The sequence below is a fragment of the Tarenaya hassleriana genome, unplaced genomic scaffold, assembly GCF_000463585.1.
Source record: "Tarenaya hassleriana unplaced genomic scaffold, ASM46358v1 Cleome1, whole genome shotgun sequence".
Classification (NCBI taxonomy): domain Eukaryota; kingdom Viridiplantae; phylum Streptophyta; class Magnoliopsida; order Brassicales; family Cleomaceae; genus Tarenaya; species Tarenaya hassleriana.
This window is the reverse complement of record NW_010960187.1, coordinates 2,773,072-2,795,396: the sequence shown is the minus strand read 5'-3', so window position 1 is coordinate 2,795,396 and position 22,325 is coordinate 2,773,072. Positions and strand designations below refer to the sequence as shown.

The 22,325-nt window shown below is 34.5% G+C and overlaps 4 protein-coding genes across 4 annotated transcripts in view; all 4 read right to left on the bottom strand.

Annotated features, from left to right (window-relative positions):
* Positions 1-1,932: 1,932 nt before the first annotated feature.
* LOC104806984 lies at positions 1,933-3,565 on the bottom strand. Its single transcript, XM_010532103.2, has 3 exons — positions 3,476-3,565; positions 2,596-2,994; positions 1,933-2,459 (listed from the first exon to the last, which is right to left on the bottom strand). Exons 1-3 carry the CDS (start codon positions 3,527-3,529, stop codon positions 2,244-2,246), a joined length of 669 nt encoding a protein of 222 aa, XP_010530405.1. The 5' UTR covers positions 3,530-3,565; the 3' UTR covers positions 1,933-2,243.
* Positions 3,566-4,583: 1,018 nt separating this feature from the next.
* LOC104806973 (transcription factor RAX3-like) lies at positions 4,584-5,985 on the bottom strand. Its single transcript, XM_010532094.1, has 3 exons — positions 5,712-5,985; positions 5,468-5,597; positions 4,584-5,364 (listed from the first exon to the last, which is right to left on the bottom strand). Exons 1-3 carry the CDS (start codon positions 5,845-5,847, stop codon positions 4,716-4,718), a joined length of 915 nt encoding a protein of 304 aa, XP_010530396.1. The 5' UTR covers positions 5,848-5,985; the 3' UTR covers positions 4,584-4,715.
* A 1,126-nt stretch (positions 5,986-7,111) lies between these two features.
* Positions 7,112-10,166, bottom strand: LOC104806966 (homeobox protein knotted-1-like 1). The gene is made up of 5 exons (XM_010532086.2): positions 9,237-10,166; positions 8,951-9,082; positions 8,704-8,842; positions 7,765-8,021; positions 7,112-7,564 (listed from the first exon to the last, which is right to left on the bottom strand). The coding sequence occupies exons 1-5, from the start codon at positions 9,747-9,749 to the stop codon at positions 7,361-7,363; spliced, it is 1,245 nt and encodes a 414-aa protein (XP_010530388.1). The 5' UTR covers positions 9,750-10,166; the 3' UTR covers positions 7,112-7,360.
* Positions 10,167-19,859: 9,693 nt separating this feature from the next.
* LOC104806955 (exoglucanase XynX) overlaps positions 19,860-22,325 on the bottom strand; it is a 3,026-nt gene continuing 560 nt past the window's right edge. Inside the window, exons 3-6 of the mRNA XM_010532077.1 lie at positions 22,171-22,325; positions 21,897-22,074; positions 21,255-21,803; positions 19,860-21,152 (exon numbers count right to left, since the gene is read on the bottom strand). The exon at positions 22,171-22,325 is cut by the window's right edge and continues 34 nt beyond it. Coding sequence (XP_010530379.1) covers positions 20,010-21,152; positions 21,255-21,803; positions 21,897-22,074; positions 22,171-22,325 — 2,025 coding nt within the window. The 3' untranslated portion in view covers positions 19,860-20,009. The remainder of the gene's footprint in view (positions 21,153-21,254; positions 21,804-21,896; positions 22,075-22,170) is intronic.

Below are 22,325 nucleotides of genomic sequence, written 5' to 3'. Positions count from 1 at the left end.
AAAAAAAGTATCCCTGCCATGCATACGAGAGGTAGCGAAGCTTCTGCATAATATATAATTACCGTATTAATAAAACATTTTTTTTATTGTCACCCATCAGAAAAAGGGACTATGTAGGTCCATGAAAAATGTATATTATTTAAACTAAATTAGAGTCAGGTAAGCAACAAAATTGTAATACTTTTGTCCGAGTGGATGATTGAATAAGGTTTTGCCATTGTTTATATATATATATATATATATATATATATATATATATATATATATATATATGTATTTGAATTCAAGAAAGCAACTAAAAAATTATATCTTTTTGAAAATAATAACACACACATATATACATATATATAGTTATGTGAATTTAATAGTTATGTAACGACATGGTGACATGCTAAATGTGGTGCTTTGGGACACCGACACATTGTCTCTTAGGGACATCTCAGGGATTAATGCCGACACATTTTTTTAATGGAACTTTCATTTACAATTTTTTTTAAAAAAAAATCGAATTCTGAATAACCAAGTCTAATAAATTCAGAAAATTTAAACATTACGCTCTTTTTAGACAATAGGATTAGTTATAGAATCTGACAGCGGTGTAAATTCGGTAATATAATATAAGCAGTATGCTAGTAGAATTATGAGAGATTTTGATATGGAATATACTTTTTATGTGAAATTCTGCTTCTCTATAAAGATCATTTTAATTTGAAATTTGAATTTATTTGAGATGAATGAATTATTTAACCAAAACGTCATTCTTTTCTCGTGTCATGTTTGTCATGTCTTTTGTGTAACATTAAATGTCGGTTTGCATGGTAGGCCAATTTCTGCACTGCTGCTTCGGTTCTTTTTGTTTTAATAACAAAATAAACTCATTCCCTCGAATCGTTTGGGATAAGTCTGCGTACAGCAGAGACATAATTATTAATTATGTTTTTTTTTTCAACCGTCCTACGTATAAACGAATTTTTTTTAATTCGAAAGTTCACCGGACCTTTGGTCTAACTACATCTCCCATCTAGAGGAACGGGAAAATCCATGTGAATGCCTCTCCCCACGTTTGGGTTTGAACCCAGGATCAGAACATGTTTTGATAAATTTGGCCACCCAAGTCGTACAAAAGAATTTACTTTTGATAAATTTTGATTTCATAAAGAAAAGAATTTATAACAAGAGACGTGTATAAAAGTTTGTGCCAAACCATAACAAAGATTCGTGTCTCCAAATCATTAGAGAGGGAAACGTTGCATTTGGAGTTTCATCACATTAAATAACAAACCCTATATTTTACTATTTTATAAATATATAATTTTGCTTATATATATATATATATATATATATAATAAAGTTATAAGCCCAATCATGGAACAACAAAGAAAACGTGCAAACTAGCAAGGCTCTATTATGCTTCCCATGTCTCTCTTTGAGTTAGGTGTCTTTGTTAATTGAATCTTTCTATTTGTTTAATGCTATAAACTTGTTGGATTGTGACTCTTGCCGATGTTCAATTCCTATTTTTTTACTTGCAAGTCCACGCATTATTGCTACACATGAACAATATCCATCTTCTTTAATACATAAATATATATGTCTGTGTGCGCGTCAAAATTTTAGTTTTTGTTTATATTATTAGAGTTTTGTATTTTTTTAGTTAAATATTATAGGAACGGAGGTTAAATTGCATATTTGAGTCTCTGGTAACCATTGAGTGAGGCGGGTCGAAAAGATCATGCATGAAATGAAGCATAGTAAAGTCCGGTTTGGTTCGGGTTGGATTTGAAGCGCCTTTATAGATTCGAGAAAATGTTATCGAAAAGAGACGAATTGAATCCGGGTCGGTTCGGTTTTGGTTCAAGGCAGGTTTATTTGGGCACCCATTGTATGAATTTGTTCGTCAAGTGTCATTCGTGTAAACATTTATTCATCCTGTTAACACAAAAGGCAAGTCTGATAAAGATGGAGATTCCTGGGAAACTGTCACCTTCTAAACCGAACAAAACCTGATTACAGTGTCGGGTTTGTGACGGTGACAGTGAACCGACCCGAAGAACCAAATGTTTCACATGTAGCCTACTGATCTAACGAACTTACATCGTCTTCACTAATATTGCATCAAGATGCAGGTTTTTTTGCTTACAGATTGATCTAATGGGAGCAATCTGGCTCCAAGGTTCTGCATCGGCCATTGAACCCTTTCAGAAAGCATCGGTGAAATATCTCTGTGACACCCGAAAGAGAAGCTACTCGGAAGCATCCTCCGGAGAACGATTCTGTTCAGTTGTGCAGCTACTTCTCCTCCATAACATTCCCGAGAACAGCCATAGAAGTTGAAGGACGCCACCATTTCCAAAATGGAGAAGAAACATCCGTGTTCTTGATCCGAAAATTGCAGAGACAAACTTGATAATGACGAAGAAGCAGCTGATTCCAAAGAACTGAAAGTATAAACCTTTTTCCTGAGATCGAGAGTGAACACTGGTTTAGAATACCATAACATCACACACAAGAAAAAAAAAAGAACCCGTTTTCGTGAAAAAGATCAAACATTTAAGCTGAGAAGTCTCGGGTTCTTCTTACAGAAATAGTAAATACCTCTGAGTCTGGAAGCATTACGCTCGCTGTCTCTTTCAAGAGTTCACAGACCAAACAGCCAATGAGCAGACCTAAAGGTACCATGAGTTCTTGACTGATGGCTATGGAGGTTAAGACATCAGATACAGAGCTTATAACAAACCAGGCAACAAAAGACCACTTCAACAGAGTTCTTCCCAGAGACATCAACCTCTGCATCAATAAAGTTTCTGCCTTTCTCCATGGAAAATCTCTCAAAGACTTCAGGACGTCCTCTTGAACAGTCTCCGAGATACCAATTAGTTCCACATACTTTCTTGGGCTTCCTCCCATGGAAGAACAGGGCAATCTTTCGAAGCGGGCACAAGTTGAAACACGTCCATGGAACGGAGACCAAGGCACAGATGCAAAGGCTTTTGCCTGAGAAGGAAATACAACACAAAACATCTAACAAACAATGCCATAAAGTCCTCCAAAGAGTTCAAAATTTGAAAAAAACTTCTTTATATCAGAGGATATATTCTTCTTAATCCACCAAAGCTCTAAGCTTTGATGAATTCTGACTCAAACCCAGTTGTTATCATTATCATACAAGAACAATGGGCACCATTTAACACCAAAACCTCAAACAACTCAATGTAGGTTCCCACAGACAGAAGAAGAAAAAACAAACGAATCCCAGAATCTGAACCCAATAAATATTTGTGGAGCTAAGCTTCATCAAACAAAGATTGCGAAAAAAACAAACAAACCAAACATCAACAAAACAATGTCTTAAAAGGAAGGATTTCATTTCACAAGCAGTTCGGGTTCATCGGCAATCAACATCTGCCGACTAAGTTTATCATCCGAGTTCGAACTTAACCCAAATCTGCAAATCGGATTTATTTTATATACAAACCTTGAAATCTAGAGACGGCAGGGGCAGAGGCAAAGCTGGCGCGAGAAGGGTCATTTTTGCTCAGCTCATTTGAGTCTCATCTCTTCTTCGATGGCCATTCTTCTTCTCGGCGCAGCAGGTTTTTCCAGAATCCAGAGCCTGATAGGAATTGGGCTTTTTGTGGGCTTTTGAATTGGGCTTTTCTCTATGAGAAAATAGGCGCACCGAGCTCTAAATTGAAGATAATATATTTTAATACAAAAATATACATCTAAATTGAAGATAAAATATTTAAATTATTCGTTATTTTTATGATTTTATTTAATTATTCTATATCACCATCAAATCGATATTAAAATATCAAATAAAATACGTATTTTTTAATTAGACTTTTAAGAACGTTTTAAACAAAATTTTGATATTTAATTTGTGAAAGTTTTAAATATTAAAATATGTAATATTAAATCATTTAATTGTTGATATTCATTTATCTCTTAAAAAATATATGTTGGATTAGTGTCACCACACCAACCGTTGATGTAAATTAATAAACACGTGAAAACTCTAGTTTGACATGCAGTTTCTAGCTACTTTGTCTTATTTTAAGAATATTAGAAATTTCAAATTTAAAAAAAAAATATTGGAGCTGTCTCCGTTCGGCGGTTGTTTAGGCAACGAAAAAAAAAGACCACTTCATGGCTCCTATGTTAATTAATTAATTAATTGCCTGATGAGTTAATTATTTTAAATTTGTTTTTCATGATAATCTCTAATATATATAGGATAATAAAGATTCATTCGTACATGGCACAAAATATTTGCCAGTCGAATTTATATCCAATAACGCATTTAATTGGGTTTCTTTCTCTTTTATATATCTTGCACTTTGTGAAATTGTTGTGTGCTTCAAATAATGGCCATTTCTTTTTTCATTTGAACAAAAGACCTTGCAGTTAAACCAATATTTATGCGTTTACATATATATAGACATGCACGATCTTGCAAGTACATGCAATGCCATACGGACGACGCATGTTTTGTAATAACGTGTTTACGGTCCATACCGACAAACTTGGAAAATATAAAATGTAGGAAAATCCGACATGTTTCATACACAAAACACCACTGGCCATTCATTTCTGTATCTTAATATTTCATTAATTTATACATCCAAGAGGTAATTACACTACTAACTGCAACACCGATCGGTATTTACGGAAAGATAAAACCCAAGGTTCATCTATCCGAAGGCCACAATCTGCTAGTGCAATACCTTTGGATGCATAGTAAGGTTGTAGTTATCTGATGAAGGGCAAAGAGGTGGGAGAGTCATTAGAGATGTGAAGTAACCCCAAGAACCGGTGTTACTTGCTTCACAAGTCATTGTGTCGGTAAACGGAAACACTTCGCTGTGGTTGATCTCGCTCCGCCCTTGCATTGCCTGAAAACCCGTCTCGCTTTGATCAGTACCAAATCGGGTTTGGAAATGTATCTGAGGCGTTGTATGGTTCATGGATGAGGCCGGATGCAATGGAGAAGGAATGGGTCGGAATGATGAGAAGCTATTCCCATCGGCCATCAGTCCTTGACTGTCATCTCCACTGGAGAAGCGCCCATCCGGCTCGAAGAGAAAGTCTTTGAAGGGTAAAGATTGGTTTGGGAGATTGCAAGGGAATTCTCTTTCCCAATAAGGAGGTTTTTCCTTGACATCATGATCATGGATGTTATGGTTGATGCTAGTGATAGAAGATGTAACCATGGCATCTTTGTCCACTCCTTGCTTCGTCATGTTCATGTAACCGCTGCTGTTCAGTTGGTTACCGAGGAACCTCTTCTTCAGCCTCGTGTTCCAGTAGTTCTTTATATCGTTATCCGTTCTTCCCGGTAATTGTGATGCAATAGCAGACCACCTATAAACCATACATGAATGTGTATATATATATACTCATAAACACTTACATGATTTCATCAAGGATAGATTAGAAGATAGACTTAGACATCTATGTATATTACCTGCTTCCAATGCTAATGTAGAGGCTGCAAATGATGTTATCTTCCTCTTGGGAGAAGCCTCCATGCCTTATATTCGGCCTTAGGTAGTTCAACCACCTTAGACGGCAACTCTTTCCACATCTCCTCAACCCTAAAACATTACATTACATATACAGATTACATATCAAACCAAAAGCATATATATACATAGCTATATAATATATATATCATCCGTGAAAAAGGGGATCATTATGTTGGATATTACCGATCTTGTGAGGCAAAGCGATCCAATTACCGCCTGTGCCATGCGTCTCTATGTGGGATTTGAGCTTAGCATCTTCTTCAGGAGACCATGGCCCTTTCTTTACATTGGCCTTGTCGCAACAAGGTGCTCTTCCCATCTCTCTTCTCTCTTCTTTTTCCGGTGAAATTTACGACCTTTGACTTTGGTCAAACAAGATGTTCGCTACTGAAACAACATGAGCTTTTGAAGAAGAAGAAGAAGAAGAGAGAGAGAGAGAGAGAGAGATTATTGTGATTATGAATAGAAAATTAGAGAGAGATGGGAAATGGCGGAGAGAAGACTTTGGGCTGTCTTCTGTTTGTAGTCTTACTTAGTCGAGAATCACATTGATATATACACATAATTATATGGATGGAACTGCGGTGTAACCATTTCTTTTTGTGGGTCGTTTTGCCTCTTTTGAAAAAACATTGACGATGCAAATTCCTTATTTTTTTATATATGTTTATTTATTTATTTTTTTGTATAATTTTATAAATTTTTTTTTATAGTATATGACGTTGAAATTGAGAGCAGCGACTGTTTCCATGGATTTTCTATTTTGACATTTCATTAAATGAGTAGGTAAAGTAAATTATATTGCAAAATTTAAATCCGGAATAGACTAAAGCCTCAGCTTTTCTAGAAAGAAAATACTAGAGGGGAGTGTTTTGGTATTTTACATTCAGATTTTTCAAAAAAAATTATATTTGTTCGATTTTTATATTAAATTTTATTAGATTCAACTAGTTTTTCTTAATAAAATGTTTATCTACTATAGTCTATAATTATTGAGTTTTGTCACCAGCAAATAGATATAAAAGATATGAAGTCAAACAGTAAATATTTTTAAAAGATATTCGAAAATATTTTTTAAAAGTTTTTTCATACTATTTTTATAAATATTGAAATAAAAATCTAGGCTCTTTCATAATAAGAATTATTTTTTTAAATAAAAATTAATTCGGTTCGATTTAAATAGAATTATGAAAAACCGAATAAAAACATATAAAAATGTTCATTGGTATATCCTTAACGGAAATAAATCCCCCATAAAATTAAGAATCCAATAAATATTATTTTCTGCTTGTCAAATGATAAATTTTCCCAATGAAAAAAAAAAGTGTGCCTGCTCTCATCATGGGTTTGGTCCGAACTCTAGTTGGGCTTTAGGTGGGCTTAAAGAGTAATAACGTTAAGTAGCCCAACCTATTTGTGAAAACATAAATATTTACGGGCCTAATTATCAAAGCCTTCGTACGCAAATATTTTAAAAAACAAAATAATTTACGAAAATAGAAAATCTAAATCCGCCTTTCAGATATCATCGTAAATCTTTTAGATTTTTTTTTTTTTTTTTTTTAACTGAAAAAAAATTGGGAGATGAGAAATGGTGATACATATTACATGAATATAACCCATGGTCCAAAACATTACAAAAGAAAGCTATATATAACACTGAACTATGGACACTACAAATTCTCACTTGTAACACGAAAGCATCAACATATATTCATTCATATAAAGGCTCTATATGTATATATGTATGTATATATATATACCAATGCAACATGAACTAGTCGATGCATGGACTGACGTGGATTTAAACCAGTGAAGAATGCGATATTTCTTTATGGTCCGAGACGATAAGGACCGTCACCAATGTAATGGCCATCCATGTAAAGAGCCGCGTTCTGAGGATGCAAACCATCCATCACCATGAATTGCATATCCTCCGATGGCTTCCAATGGCGTTTCCTTTGGTTTATGAACCAATTGTTGATCTGTTTCTGATCTAAACCCGTCGATTCCGCCAATGCCACCTTCTCCGATTCCTGCACAGTCAAAATTAAAATCATTATACGCATATTTATATTCGATTCGTCGCAATATGTTGCAATTGTAGATCGATTTTCTCGTCTTTCTATTTTATCTAACCGAAGTATCTGAGCAATTGAATCGTCTAATCTCGGTTGCCTAAGCGTTTTTCTTTTGCGGTGGAACGATGAGAGGAGATACGAAGTCGGGTACGTACAGTGGGATAAGGCCATTTGTAATGCAACTCCCACCAAGTGAGCAGCTTCTGCCTCGCCTCTTTCGGCAGCTTCCCTTTCTTCTTCTTCTTGGACAGTTCTTGCTTCAGGCTGCTCAAGTAGCCGCTGTACTTCTTCAGCAAGTGATTCTTGAGTTCCCGATCTTCTGCTCGAGGATCGATCTCTGGCAGTTCGGTTTCACCGCCGCTGTTGTTGTCTTGGTCCTCCGACGATGACCCCGCTCCTTCGCATTTCCCATCTGTATATATATGTATATAGATACATACATTTCAACACAAAATTAGAGAATCTACACACAAAAAAGTGCAACAAGCTTAAGATTTGTCTTTGAGATATACACTAATCCTAGAAGCCAAGGAACTTATAGTTAGGCACATTTGTACAATATAATGTATAAAATTATTTAATTAGCTTATCAATATAGATCGATGAACAAAAGAAGAATGTGAAAAACCCCACTTTCTTGGATGCATTCCTAAAAGAGAAAAACAAGAAACATATGAAACAAAAGTGCAAACGCTACATATTTTGACACTTGCCATAACAATCTGTCTCTATACCCAACAATTATCGTCTCATTTCCAAATGATTACACATATTTATGCAATCTGACGGCAAATAAATTAATGCGTAATATGATCCAACGAAGTTATAATTATATATATATGTATGTATGTATGTATGTATGTATGTATGCATGTATGTATGTATGTATATACGGGTAGACAACCCAAAAAGAAAACAGACCATTTATCACACTCCATCATGAGCCCTACATTGTCACTACATAGCTTTATAGTACATGTTTGGCAACTTTCCTATTACTCGATTCAATGATTCATATGTTATATATGCATGTATGCACCGTATGTATCTAAGGATACATATATATTCACATTCACATGTACATACAAACGTACCGGCGTTGTTGAATATACGAACGGGACCTTGGCACGACATGTTAAGTTGGGCTTCGATACGACGTATGAACTCCATAGCTTCTTGTATCGGTCGTGTTAGCTCTTCACGGTACTTAACCAACATGTCACAATAAGCTTCCTGTTAAATTCAGAATCTTTTTTGCATTAGACGAATGTAAAACTAATCATGTTTAAACCTAATTAACAACACAAAGATTAGAGATTGATAATAATATTAATTAATAACCATGAATTGATCCAATTCGGGGTCTCTTGGTGCACCGTAGTCTCCAGACACCGCCGCAGCTGATCGCTGCCTTGTCTCGAACTCTTGCAGCGCCGCAGTGAGTCTATCTACAACCTCAGGAGGAGCTCCTATCTATAAATATATATATATATATCAATAATCAAACAAAAACTTCACTCCAAAAAATGATTTATTCACACACACACACACATATATATATATATATATGAACAGTTTGCAGTTATGCGTATGTTCATGTATCCAAGTATAATGGGGGGTTTTGTACCTTTTGGCAGTCCATGTAAGCTTCCAAGAGGCTTGAGTACTGAGGATGAGCGATTATCTTCGCCTTCATGGCCTCGACTTCGCTACCGACAGGAATGTTGCTGTTGCTGTTGCTGTCATCGTTGTTGTCGCCGCTTTTGCTGTTGCTGCTGCCGTTGTTGTTGTTGTTGTTGTTGGGTTCTTGGTGATTGTGAATGGCTCTCATCAACATAGAGTAGTGGTTGAGAAATCTTGAGGAGCTGGCTTCGGATTTAACAACTGGGTTGGGCTGATCGTGATCGGATCGGAAGCAACTCTCACCCGCTTGATGATGATGATGATGATGATGAACAAGCTGAGAGCTCATGTTGGGGAACAACATGTGGTGGTGATTACTATTATAACCAGATGTATAATTATTGTTGTTGTTACTGTTGCTGTTGTTATCATCGTTTTTGTTGGGAGGCGAGCTCTGAGTGTAGAAGAAACTTCCTCTTTGAGGAGCGGAGGAGTCGTGGCGGCGGTATTCCTCCATGCCCAGATCAGACAAGAGAAAAAAAAAATATTTTTTTTTGAAAACCCTAGAATTGAATTGAAGGAACAGAAAACCTAGGTGGGCGTAGGATGAAAGCTTGACAAGAAAAGAGAGAGGGGAAGGGATTTGTGAAATTGTTTGCTTTTCTTCTTTGTTTTTTTTAATTTATTAAATATTTGATTTTCACAGGTTTCTCTCTACAATTAAGAACATCAAATCCAGATGACTGAGACGACTCATGAGAGATGAATGGAAAAGGTTATAACAGTGGCAAAATAAAAAGAGGAATTTATTATTAGTTTTTTAAAATGAAATGAAATGAAGTGAAGTTGCACCAACAAAACACGAACGGGCATGTAGTTTTCAAGAGGGAAGTGACATTGAAGAAGAGAGGAGAAAATGAGAGAGAGAGAGAGAGAGAGAGAGAGAGAGAGAGAGAGAGAGAATGGAAACAATAATGAAGGGAGAGTTGGGTGGCTTCGGTGGATTGACAAGACGTTATTTGCCTTTGGGAGAAAAAAAAAAGCAATTTCAATATTATAATGAGAAAAAAAATATATCAGAAAACTATATATTATAAAAAGAAATAATAAAAGAGGAGAGAGAGAGATAAGGCTAAGCTAAGCCATCTCTCCTTTCAGCTCTTTTCTCCTGTTTCCTTGTGATTTCCGGTAAAAAGGAAGAAATGGAAAAACATAAAAAGTTCTGCATTTTATAACTAAAGTTTTTATTATTAAATTAAAATTATAAATATATATATATATACTATCAATCTCTCTTACTATAAGAATATCATATAAATATAGATATTATTAGGGTTTGGTGGATCATTTGTTTTATATAGAAATATAGATAAACGGATTTTGATGTCATTTAGATATAATAAAGAATAATTATAAGAATTTTTGTTAGAAAACTGGGATATAAAATGAACAAGAAAAGTAGATCGGGAACCGGATAACTCTTTAAGGCGTGATACATTTTCCTAAAAACGTTATTCCGTCCTATACGAGCAAAAGACTTCCCGTAATACGTTTTTGAGATACAATGAAGAGAAAAATGATCTTAATTTGCTCTCCTAAGAACACAAACACAAAAAACCGCAAGAAGAAGATGAACAAAAGGCTTTTGTGAGTGTTTTGCAAGAACAACCACAAAAGTGCTCTCAAATCTCTCAAAACACGAACCTAGATCTGTTGTATTTCATGTTTGGATGTCCAGATGTGTTTATAAACACTCCAAATATCGAAAAGTATGAAGAAATCAGAAGTTTTTTCCGAACGGTCGTGATTTTTCGTTATTTCCGAACTGCTCAGAAAAAACGGGTTGCCCGCCCGTTTTTTCGAACTACCCGCTCGTTTATTCCTGAACTGCTCAGAAAAAACGGGTTGTCCTCCCGTTTTTTCGAACTACCGCCCATTTATTTCTGGGCTTTATTCCTCAGAAAAAACAGGTTGTCCGCCCATGTTTTTGAACTGTCCTCCTATTTTTTCTGAGATCACCTTTCACGTTCAAAACCGAACGTAAACTTTTCCGACAAATCCTTAACAACTTAGCCAATTGATGACACGTCTTTTACAAGTATTTAACTCCTCCACCATACTCGTAATACACGTGAAACATGAATCCTTTTGAGAGATTCTAAATTCTCATTCATTTACTCTAAAAATCCCAACAATTTTAACATTGGAATACATTCTAGATCTAGTATTCTTGTTAGAATGAACATTTTTTATTATATCAAATTTTAATTTTATAGTTTTGTAGTGGTTTGAAAAATTAATTGTATGAATATTTCAAACAAAAAATGAACCATGGATTTAGGTAAACCACAAGAAACACAAACAAGAAAATGATATTTAGAGATAATATCCATAAGCACGGATTTGATCGGTAAATAATCCAATCAAATAACAGAACTTGAACCAATTTTAATTTCTCAATAATTATTTTTCATCTTCACTAAAATAAAATTGGATACGATGAAGACTTTCACATAAATCAGTATCCACATTCAAGTTAAAGTTTTAAAATTTTGATTTGATTATTTTATAAAATATATTTTATAGAAAAATTAATCTATGCCATTTTCATATAATTTATAATTAAATTAAGATTTATTCTATTCAATTCAAAATCAGTATCTATAGAAAAAGCTATTTATTTTCCAAAATATTTATTTCCTATTTTTTTTGTTATTATATTTCATTTACAAGTATTCGATGTGATTATATGTTATTTGATATATTAGATTGAATTTTATATATTCAAATATAATTATTAAGATATTCCAAAACTCAACTCTACTTTGTGTACACTTATCGTGGTATAAACCGATTTCGTCGAGTGACGTCACGTATTATTTGCTATTTAGCAAGAGGAATAATCAATTGTATGAACATACCAATTATATATATATATATATACATATATATATAAGAACATGAAAATATTTAATTAGCTGAAAAGGGAAAAAAATAAAAAAGAACCGGTCAAACTACAAAAAAAATTAATTAATTAATTAATTAATAAAAAAAGAGGAAACTAGGTTTTCAACGATAAGCAGTGACAAACAATGGCAGTGATGAAGAAACCAAGACTCCGCATTGAACTGTTTCTTATGACCCTTCTCTGCTCATACCCACATGCTCTCCCTGTTTTGACTATATAATATATATATATATATATTAACATTGACGAAAACGATTTAATTAATACTAATATTCCGTATACTTGATCGTTATAGTATATTATGAAAATTGCCATATGTTGTATAATCTTTCAACAATCTCGCACCAAATTGAAATTGAAAACATGGTTCATTTTAGCTTTGGTTTAATCAATTTTAAATTTTTTATCTAAATAAAATAAAAAATAGATTATAGATAAAAAAAAATATTAAATTTGGTTTGATACCTTTTTTTCTGCATCTGTTAAACTTTTTAGTTTATTTTTTAAACTAATTTTTTTCTTTCAATTTTTTATATTTATATTATATTCATATTTAAATTAATTTCTATTAATGCGATTCCAAAAAATTATAAATAAACAAGAAAGAAATTGGAATTCGATCACCCATTTTTTTTTTTCCGGTCTTTAAATTGATAATAGATAATGAGATTATAACAACAAACAAAATATTAATTTCACCTACAATGTCATAAAGCAGAGAATGCGACCGTTGTTGAATGATTAAAGATTTAATAGCGGTAAGCTTTGCTTTGAGCATTATTGAAAGGTACAATTTTTTTTAATGAAATTATCTCTAATAAGAGGTTCGATATCAATATATTACATTATATATATATATATATTACATAAAATTTGAGGAAAGATATATCTAACCATAACGTTAAAGGAATATAGTTGATAAAATAGATAATATTTTTTAGAAATCACATATTCTAACACTCAAATATGGATACTATAAAACCATTGTCTTACAAAATTATTTTATTTGACATCATTTACAAATTTTCATATAGAATAACGTTTTATCTTTTGTTTTCGTTTTTATGTACGCCCACGTTGCATCTATACCTCCATGATCCTTGGTATCATATGCCAAAGGTTTTTCTTCTTGATGTTTTTCTCCACGCTTGACCCTCGTTCTTAACAAGTACATTACCATCTAAGTTTCTTTTATTCATATACCCAAAATATTTCTCCTTAATCTTAACAAAATCTGCCCAAAAAAAAAAATACAAGGCCGATACTTCAACACTTCACTGTTCATGACCGATTTACGCGTGTGTGTGTGTGTGAGAGAGAGAGAGAGAGAGAGCGAGGGAGAGAGAGGGAGAGAGAGAGAGGGAGAGAGAGAGCTAATGGGCCATGTAGAAAATACAACTCCCCCGAGAGATGCGCGCTACAAAAGGAGAGATGGGACATATACACAGAGGACCCATCTCTGATCTCTGTGGCAGAACTCTCTCTCTCTCTCTATGTATATATATGTATGAGTGTACATATTGATGAAAAATTTATATTTATATATGTATATATTATATATATAAGTTAACTTTTGGAATCTTTGTTTTTGTAGTGTTTTTTCTTCTATTCGTTGTTTTGAAGAAGTTGCATAGGGTGGTCATTTCGGTTATTAACCGAATAATCGAGTTGAACCGAACCGAACCGAATAAGACATAACCGTATTCGAACCGAATCCGATATTAAAAACGAACGGTTATGATTTCTTTAAACCCGAAAAACCGAAACCGAACCGAACCGAATAAAAAATAACCGAAAAACTGAGAGAATAACCGATATTTTTTTTGAAAAATTAAACTTTTTACCAAAACCGAACCGAATCCGAACCGAAAAATAACCGAAAAAAACCGAACCGGAATTTATATAAAAACCGAATGGTTATAATTTTTCTATAACCGAAATAACCGAACCCGAATATAACCGAACCGAACACGAACCGAAAACCGAATTGGCCACCTCTACTTGCAGTACATTTTTTTTTTGGGTTGGGGGGATCATGGATGCTGTATTGTCTTTGGTATAATACGAGTGAGCAGAAATGACATATACCGCCCATGGAATATGGCAACTTCACGCACATCTATGCAAATGTATATTTTATTCGCTAAGTAAAACGTGGCTCAATTTATAATATATATATATATATATATATATTATATTTCTCTCTTTAAGTACCTTGTTTTTACACATTGCCCCTTTAATATCATTTAAATGAGAAATTTAATTGATACGTGAAAAGTCGAATTAAATCGTTATAAAATTGAATAAAATACATTTCAGATCGTACATTAAAAATGGAAAGAAAAAAAAAAGGATAATGAACCGACATGAAGACAAAGCCATGATGCTGTTTGTCTTGTGATGCAAGAAGATTAAATCGCGTGGAAGCATATCATACGCATATTTTAAATTTTAATATTATTTGTTTCCTTTTTTATTTAAAATATTTTCTCTACAGGGTAATTAGTGTAAGATTCCTCCATATATACAGCTGCCCAGTCTTTAGTTATTGATGTGAAAGACAAGCTAAACCAATTATTAATGACATTTTGCTTTTATCCCTAATAATTAGAATTTAGAGATCATTACAGGAAATTTAATCATGTTTGACAACGTATATGATATATTGAACTATGGTTTAAGTCTAGATTTCAATATTCATTTTATGAACAAAATCTTTTTACCGTATATATATGAATGAGTAAAGGATCATTGACGGTAAGCCATTTAGCAATATCATCTATATACTTTATATCTTATATTATATGCTTATATGATTATGAAAAAAAAATCCATTTAATTTTAATTTGGAGAATCTATTTCTTCGTGTTTATTAATTGATAAGGATTGTTTATATTTTATTATGCAGCTGCAAATATTTGAACGGATCGGGCTTATACAAACATTTTCTATAATCTTTGAGAAGAATAATAAGCGTGATTAAACGAGACAATATCTAATTAATTGCCCTTAAGTTTTGTTTTGAAACCTTATTTTTTCGCTTAATTGGCATAAAAAGGCATTGATTTGCATCTTTTCCAAAAGCCTTTTTTGGTAATTTCAAATGCAACCTTATCATTGCCTTCGACGACGACGACGACGACGATGTAAGAAGTTGGATTATCTAAATTTTAAATAAACCTGAGGTTAACTAATAGTTAATTAAGTTTTTTCAAAAATTAATAATTAATTAATTTTAGAGAGAGAATTTGAACTATGAGTACATTATTTCAGGAAAAAGCAGCGTAATAAATCTATCAGTCGAAACAAAACCTATTACACAACAAAATGAAAAAAACCATAGTCAATTATCACGTTTTATGTTATGTATATATAATATTTTTCTAATATTACTATATTACATTCGCTTTATCTTAAATGATTCTTATTGGTGGCTCTACTTCAAATGATGTTTTAGAATATATTTTTTTTTATTTCATTTGACATGACTTTGTTGAGAAATAGCCAAAGAAAAATAAAAAGAGGGATAGTAAATCAAACTATTTTTTAAAACGTGTCAAAATTCAAAACATCACTTAAAATGTGAAGGAAAGAGCATGATTTGACAGCTCTAGTAAATTTCGAATCATATGTGGATGAATGTTTTCGATTTTTTTTTTATGGAAGTCTTTTACTACTTGCATATTTGGTCTAAATTTAGATAGACTGTTGCCACAATTTTATTGTACCATGAAATATCAACGTGTATCAGGGGAATATCTAATAATATTAGGAATACAAATCTGATATATATATATATATATATATATATATATAGACATCGATGACTATATTATAGCCATCGTTAATCCAAATTTGATTAGATCAACCGATGAAAATGATCTTACGTCTGTCCCATCGTCTGTCCCATCCCTGTTAAACTCCCGATCCCGAAATTAGTTTAGGTATTGGATTAGAATACCCGATTAATAAAAAAGTGGCATAATCATGATCATGCAAGAAGCAGATTCTCGTAGGAACTTCCAAGTTGTAATAAATTTTGATTCTCTATCAAATAAGGACTATACAAAAGCAAAATGATCACTCGAGAATTGCTGTTTTTTTTTAATTATACTTCTATAAGTAGCAATCAATCCATTGACAGAAAAACAAACAAGTCGATGTTATTACTATATGGTATGGGACTCAATTTAAGGAGAGAAAGAAAGACGAGGTGTCAGCTACTCGAGCGTAGATAAGACGTGGGTTTGTCACTGTGGAGGTCATAGAGAGAGAGAGAGAGAGAGAGAGAGAGTAAACGACAGAGATACTAGCAAACTGAAACTGAGTTACCATACGAAAGAAAGAACAGGGCTTTCGGGAGTAGAGAGACTGCTTCCCCCTCTGAGACTCCCACAACTTCACACAGTCTCTTCAAGTCCCAATGCATGTCCTCTACTCTCTTTCTTTCTCTCTCTCTCTCTCTCTCTCTCATTTATCATAATTCCATTTATTCATTTATATATAATAACTCACATCGATCCACATATGCATGTAATTCACTCCCCTATGTTCAACATATGGGTCCACTTTCCCATTGTCAATTAATAAAATCTTTAATGTTAAGACTTACCAAAAGGATACTTCGTTCGTTTCATATATACTCTAGTCTTTGTGAAGGTCATTTCGTGAAAATGCCATTTATATATATAGTAAGAGATAATGTTTGTACTCCAGATATTGTAATCGAATGGTTACATATGTTATATACGAATTAAGCAATGTATATTTACAAAATTTAATGGGAAACTCAATTAATCAGACCGAAATATTGTATTTTAAAAATAAAAAAAATTCCAATAAAAATATAGTTTTTTAAAAATAGTTTTATCATAAAAATGGACTGAAAATTAATAAGAAAACCGAATATAAATAAACAAATATAAAAATTGAATTTTGATTTGGTAATTTGGTAATTAATGAGGAAAATAGTGGATGATGGAAATCGATCGAACTGACGTGACATGTTGATACACGCACGGAGCCAAGGAAGTCTCGCTCGTTTCCTTCGGTGAAATGCGGTTTGTACGTATGTGTCTTATGTTGCCTTTTGGACAACGAATACAACAAGCTCGAAACCAGGGGACACTTGGAGACTCACTAAGGTATTCCTATGGTTAGATTTCAAGAGGATATCCAGGCCAAAGGGCACTCGGAGTCCTTAGAAATCAACACACAAGTCGGACTAAAACAGAGCACTCGAGAGCACTCGGTTTAGGTGATAGATGGAAGGGAAGTTCCAGGCCAAAGGGCACTCGGATGATTCCCAATTTTTGATGGAAGATAGGGGTATAAAAGAGGATTCAAAGGAGCTAAACCAACCTTGAATCCACCACGGTTTGACCTTGCACAAGGGTGACACACACACACATGCGCAGAAGGCGATACTCTCGGACACACCAAGAAGAAGAAGCAATTAAGCAACTCGATTTTTATCAATTCAAAGTCTGCTCATTCTTGACATACAAAGGCCTTTAAATAGGCTTGAAATACAGAAGAAATCAAGGGAAATTCGTGCACAAGGAGGAGCTAACAAAACATTAAAGAAAGGTAATGGAAAACAAGACACCATAAAGTAAGGAAAAAGTGGAAAGTTGATGGAAGTGGATGTGCAACGTCTTGCAACGGCTAGGAGCTTTAAATTAGGTCTTCATGAGGTTAAAAGGGTGTAGAAAGCTTCTCAAATTCGTGCTTGATAAGGGCTGGCCGAAATTTGGTACAAAGGTTGCACCATATCCTCTCTAATGGGTTGACATCTTCTTGGACTTGTGCAGAATATTTTTGGGCACTTTGGGCTTGAATCTTCAGTCCATTTATTGAGAATACAATCCTCAAATATCTTCTTAGTAGCCCACATGTTAGCCCATGAAGTCTTTGGTGTTGGACAACATAAACTCCATAACAATGTGACGTTTTAGCGCTTCTTGTCGTTTTCGCATCCGTTGCATTGTCTTGAACATTTTCGGATGTTTTGATCAGCCACTCTTCGACATATGTATTGATATTTGAACGTAGACTTTGAGTCATTTGTCTTGTAAGTGAAGGTGTAAGAATGGTTGACATGGTATGCTCGGTGTTCACTTCTTCTCCTCCTATAGCGTCGACGACATCGTCTTGCTTCTCGTTCGAGTTTTGTTTGTTATCGTCCATGTTGATGTTGGAGGATTTCTGGGCTGCATCACATGTCTCGTTAGCATTTTTCACGTTAGTATTACATATTGGAAGCCTTTTAACATCCTTAGATACAAAATATCAAACTATAGCCATCATTATTAATTACCATATTTACAATATCAATATATAACAATACTATTTTGTGCATTACTCAGTCTCTGAAATTATATACGTTAAAACCACAAAAGAACATACGTCCATCTCAAAATATACAAAAAAAAGTGTTTACATCTCTTAAAAAATTATGTCCTATATATATAATATGAAACTAATAAAAATAACTAAAGTAATATTTTTTTTAAAATAAAATGTCTTCAACAAAATTTAATATAAAAATATATAAACTAATTCTTTTAAATTAAAATATTTTGCACTCAAAAACAATGTAAGAAAAATGGAACCAAGATTGGAAATTTAAACCTATAATTAAGTATAGTTAAAACAAATCAATGAATGGGACCCACATGGTTCAATAATTATATCACCTATTTGTCACCTAACTTTACTCTTAAATCCTGTTAATTGGATTCCCCCTTCTAATCATAAACAGTTTGAGTTTTTTTTTAATTATTCTTCTCAATTTTTTATTTTATAATTTGTCTACAATTGTACAGTTCGTTACCCCACCTGCTTTTTCCACGGCCTTTTTTTTTTTCTTTATATCAACATTTTCCTCGCTTATTTTATTGTTTCCATTTTTTTCATTATGGATCCCAATAAAAGAATTTAGTGAAATACAAAAAAAAACATTCAAATGACCTTTAAACCATTAGATAAGCGAGTATTTGTGGGATTATATAAAAGCAGCTTTTTAAACTTTCTCCACCCCATCAAACTCGCAGAATTCTACGTATATTTGGGATTTTGATTATTTTTTGTTTGATTATATTTATCATAATTTTTTTGAACTTTATAAAACTATATTTATTTTATTTTAGATTGAATTTAGGTTTAATATTTATTATTAAAAAATATTCAATTTTTTAAAATTTAATTAAAATTTTTGGATTATTTTATATTTGATTAGTATTATTTTAAATTCAACTAATTAGTGTTAGAAAAAAGAAATAGTCAGTCAACTAGTAAATATATTATATTCATGTAAAATTATATATGAAACTCATTGGGTCTTCTTTTCCCTTCCCTATGAAATTTGTTTCAGCCCAATAGATTATATTAGTTAGGTTATAAATTCGAAATTTGGGCCTTTTAAAGCTGATTTTGGGCCTAACTAAGTTGGGCCTTCCATTGGTTGTATCCAACACAGAAATTTATGTATGTATTATAATCTATTTCCTACCAATTAAAAATAATTTCAAAATAAGATTATTTACATTATCGAATTATTTTTAAAATTTATCAATATTTTTTAAACACACTATGAGTCCAGTCCACTTAGTTTTGTTCTTTACAGCCCATTTATCGGTAAAAAGCGATTTTTTAAAATAAAAATAAAATACACCCTCCTTTATTCACGTTGTGTAAATCAGACATAAATAATAAAAGACACGTCATCAAACTCAAACCACAAAAAACAAAAAAAAAAACAGAGAAAAAAAACATCAAGTGAACAAACAAGAAAAGGAACACGAAAGATCAAGAAGAAGAGAGATCAACAGACAAAACGAACGGAGATTCATCGTTATTGTCGACGACGAACGTCTTCAGGACAATCCCATTAGGAGTAACCACTTCCACTGCATAAGTTCCATGAAACCCTCTGAACCGAAACACGGCTTCTTCTTCTTCCTCCTCATCGATCATGCCGTATTCCTGCGTCAGCCATTCTTCCTTCACCTCCAAAAACCTCTTCCCGGCTTCGTTGATCTCTCCTTCCCCGTCCACGAGATTCGCATTTTCCCGACTCATCGACAATTCCCAGAATCCCCAGAGCATCACGCCTTCGACCGCAGGATGAGCAAACGCTTCCCATAGCATCACTTCAAGATCCTCTCCTCTTACGTACTCGTTGCTCGACGAAACATCGAGTTCGGTGAACCAGATCGGATGTCCAAGAACCGAGATCTTGTCGAGAGCCGAGCAGACGACGGATCCGACAGGGCTGTCTATATGCCCTTGTATCCCGATCCCTCCCACCGGCGCTCCTTGTGTTTCGAGATCAAGAACGAGCTGTATATACTTGTCCGGCGATGCCCTCGTGTCTGATCCGTCCTCGACATGGTAATCGTTTACGAATAGAACGGCCGACGGGTCTAGCTTGTGAGCCATGTTGAACATGAGGGCTCTCACGCCATTTCCTAGCCTGTCTCGGTAGAAAGAACCGTGGAGCATCTCGTTGTTCACGTCGTAGTGTCTGAATTTGCCTTTGTACCGTGTAAGAAGATCGATGATTCGCTTCTGGACAGCGTTCATCAGCTCGGTTCTGTTCAGATTGCGAACCCATTGTTGAACTGTCGACTCCACTTCCCAGAAGATGCAGTGTCCTCTGACACTGATGTTGTTGCTCAGACAGAGATCTAACAAGTCATCTGCGTCTTGGTAGTTCAGTTTTCCTCGTTCGGGTTCTGTCCAGTACCATTTCAGTTCGTTACCAAACACCGCCCAGTTGAAGTTCTTGATGAAGAAATCTACTAAGTCTTCATTGTCGATATCTGTTCTGTTTATGCAAGTTCCTAGCGGGAAACTGTTGTGTGTTTGCTTGATCTTGACGATGTACGGAAACAGCGTGCATGAATCGTCTAGTCCCGTGAATTTCAGGACGATATCGCGCTTTCGTATCTGCAATAACATAAACCATTTCTTGTAACTTCACTGATTCTCTTTGTAAAGAATTCGAGAACTTCTTGTTGGGGGAGAGGGTTGTAAAGAGTTATAAAATACCTTATCAGCCTGTCTTTTAAGACATCTGATCCGTTCCCGACGATCAACAGGAAAGATCTGAAGAGCGGAAACCATCAGATCAACACCGGCAGCAGGACCTTGAACATAAACCATGACGTTTTCGGGTTTTTTCTCGAGCCTAAACGAGCCGCCGATCTCGTGCCATGACCCACCTGCAGTGACCTCAACCTGGCCACCATTAACCCACTGGTTATCCACACTTAGCGCCACGTTAATGCTCTGAGGAGTAATCGTACTGGCTCCTGCACCGATCTTGACCCAGGCCGAGACCTGATACGTCAAGAACAGTTTCAGCTTCTCTGTTATAATCTGTGCCGGTCCCATCCATGTCTGAGTACGGTTAGTCACGAGGATGTAACTTCCGGACAGAGGTTTTTGCGGACCGAGAGTGGTTCTCGCCATTGGAGGAAGAGTTCGAGGTGATCCTTGAGCCACACTCAGCTTGCAGCTTCCGAGCGGGAACCATGGATCGGCCTTTCCATCTACTGGCTCGCTGTTTGCAATGATATTGACCCCAAAAGCAGGATTCTGTCAGGAAAATCCAGAGATTAGAACAATTTTTCATCCGAGAATCCATCGAGACGATGATGCTTTTCTTCAAAACTGTGAAGAAAGCCCGACCTCGTAGAATGGTGGAGGCGAAGGGCGAGGCTTTTTGGCGTGTTTGACGGTTAGGGCATTGAGAAGAATATCGGTTCCCGGAGGTGGACCTTCGAGGTAGAGTATTACACGCAAAGGCGAGCCATGGATGATGAACTTACCTTTCAACTCAACCCAGTTCTTGTCAGTGGCTTGAACGCTGACACTCATGAAGAATATACCCGAAACCAGTTCAATGAATTAATATGGAGATATAGTTTAGGAACGAGAAAGGCGAAAGGAACAGTGAACTTACTTGGATATGGCCATGTATTGTTCGCGTTGGTTCGGGTTCAGGATCCAGAGAGTGGCCTGAACTGTTGCACTGGGGACATTGTTGCCGAATATTCTGACGACTGCTGTTACTTCGTAGACACGTTTCCTCTGTATTCTCCCGGAGATTTCCTGCTG

Bases quoted from the DNA above. Each gene is read 5' to 3' on its own strand.
- LOC104806984 (XM_010532103.2), bottom strand. From the start codon at position 3,529: ATGACCCTTCTCGCGCCAGCTTTGCCTCTGCCCCTGCCGTCTCTAGAT. The intron at 2,995-3,475 runs GTTTGTATATAA...TTTCCTTCTCAG, and splicing joins TGCCGTCTCTAGATTTCAAG to GCAAAAGCCTTTGCATCTGT. The intron at 2,460-2,595 runs GTATTTACTATT...TCTCGATCTCAG, and splicing joins TAATGCTTCCAGACTCAGAG to GAAAAAGGTTTATACTTTCA.
- LOC104806973 (XM_010532094.1), bottom strand. From the start codon at position 5,847: ATGGGAAGAGCACCTTGTTGCGACAAGGCCAATGTAAAGAAAGGGCCA. The intron at 5,598-5,711 runs GTAATATCCAAC...GTAATGTTTTAG, and splicing joins CGCTTTGCCTCACAAGATCG to GGTTGAGGAGATGTGGAAAG. The intron at 5,365-5,467 runs GTAATATACATA...TATGGTTTATAG, and splicing joins TACATTAGCATTGGAAGCAG to GTGGTCTGCTATTGCATCAC.
- LOC104806966 (XM_010532086.2), bottom strand. From the start codon at position 9,749: ATGGAGGAATACCGCCGCCACGACTCCTCCGCTCCTCAAAGAGGAAGT. The intron at 8,843-8,950 runs GTTATTAATTAA...TGAATTTAACAG, and splicing joins CCGAATTGGATCAATTCATG to GAAGCTTATTGTGACATGTT. The intron at 8,022-8,703 runs GTACGTTTGTAT...ATATATATACAG, and splicing joins TCGTATATTCAACAACGCCG to ATGGGAAATGCGAAGGAGCG.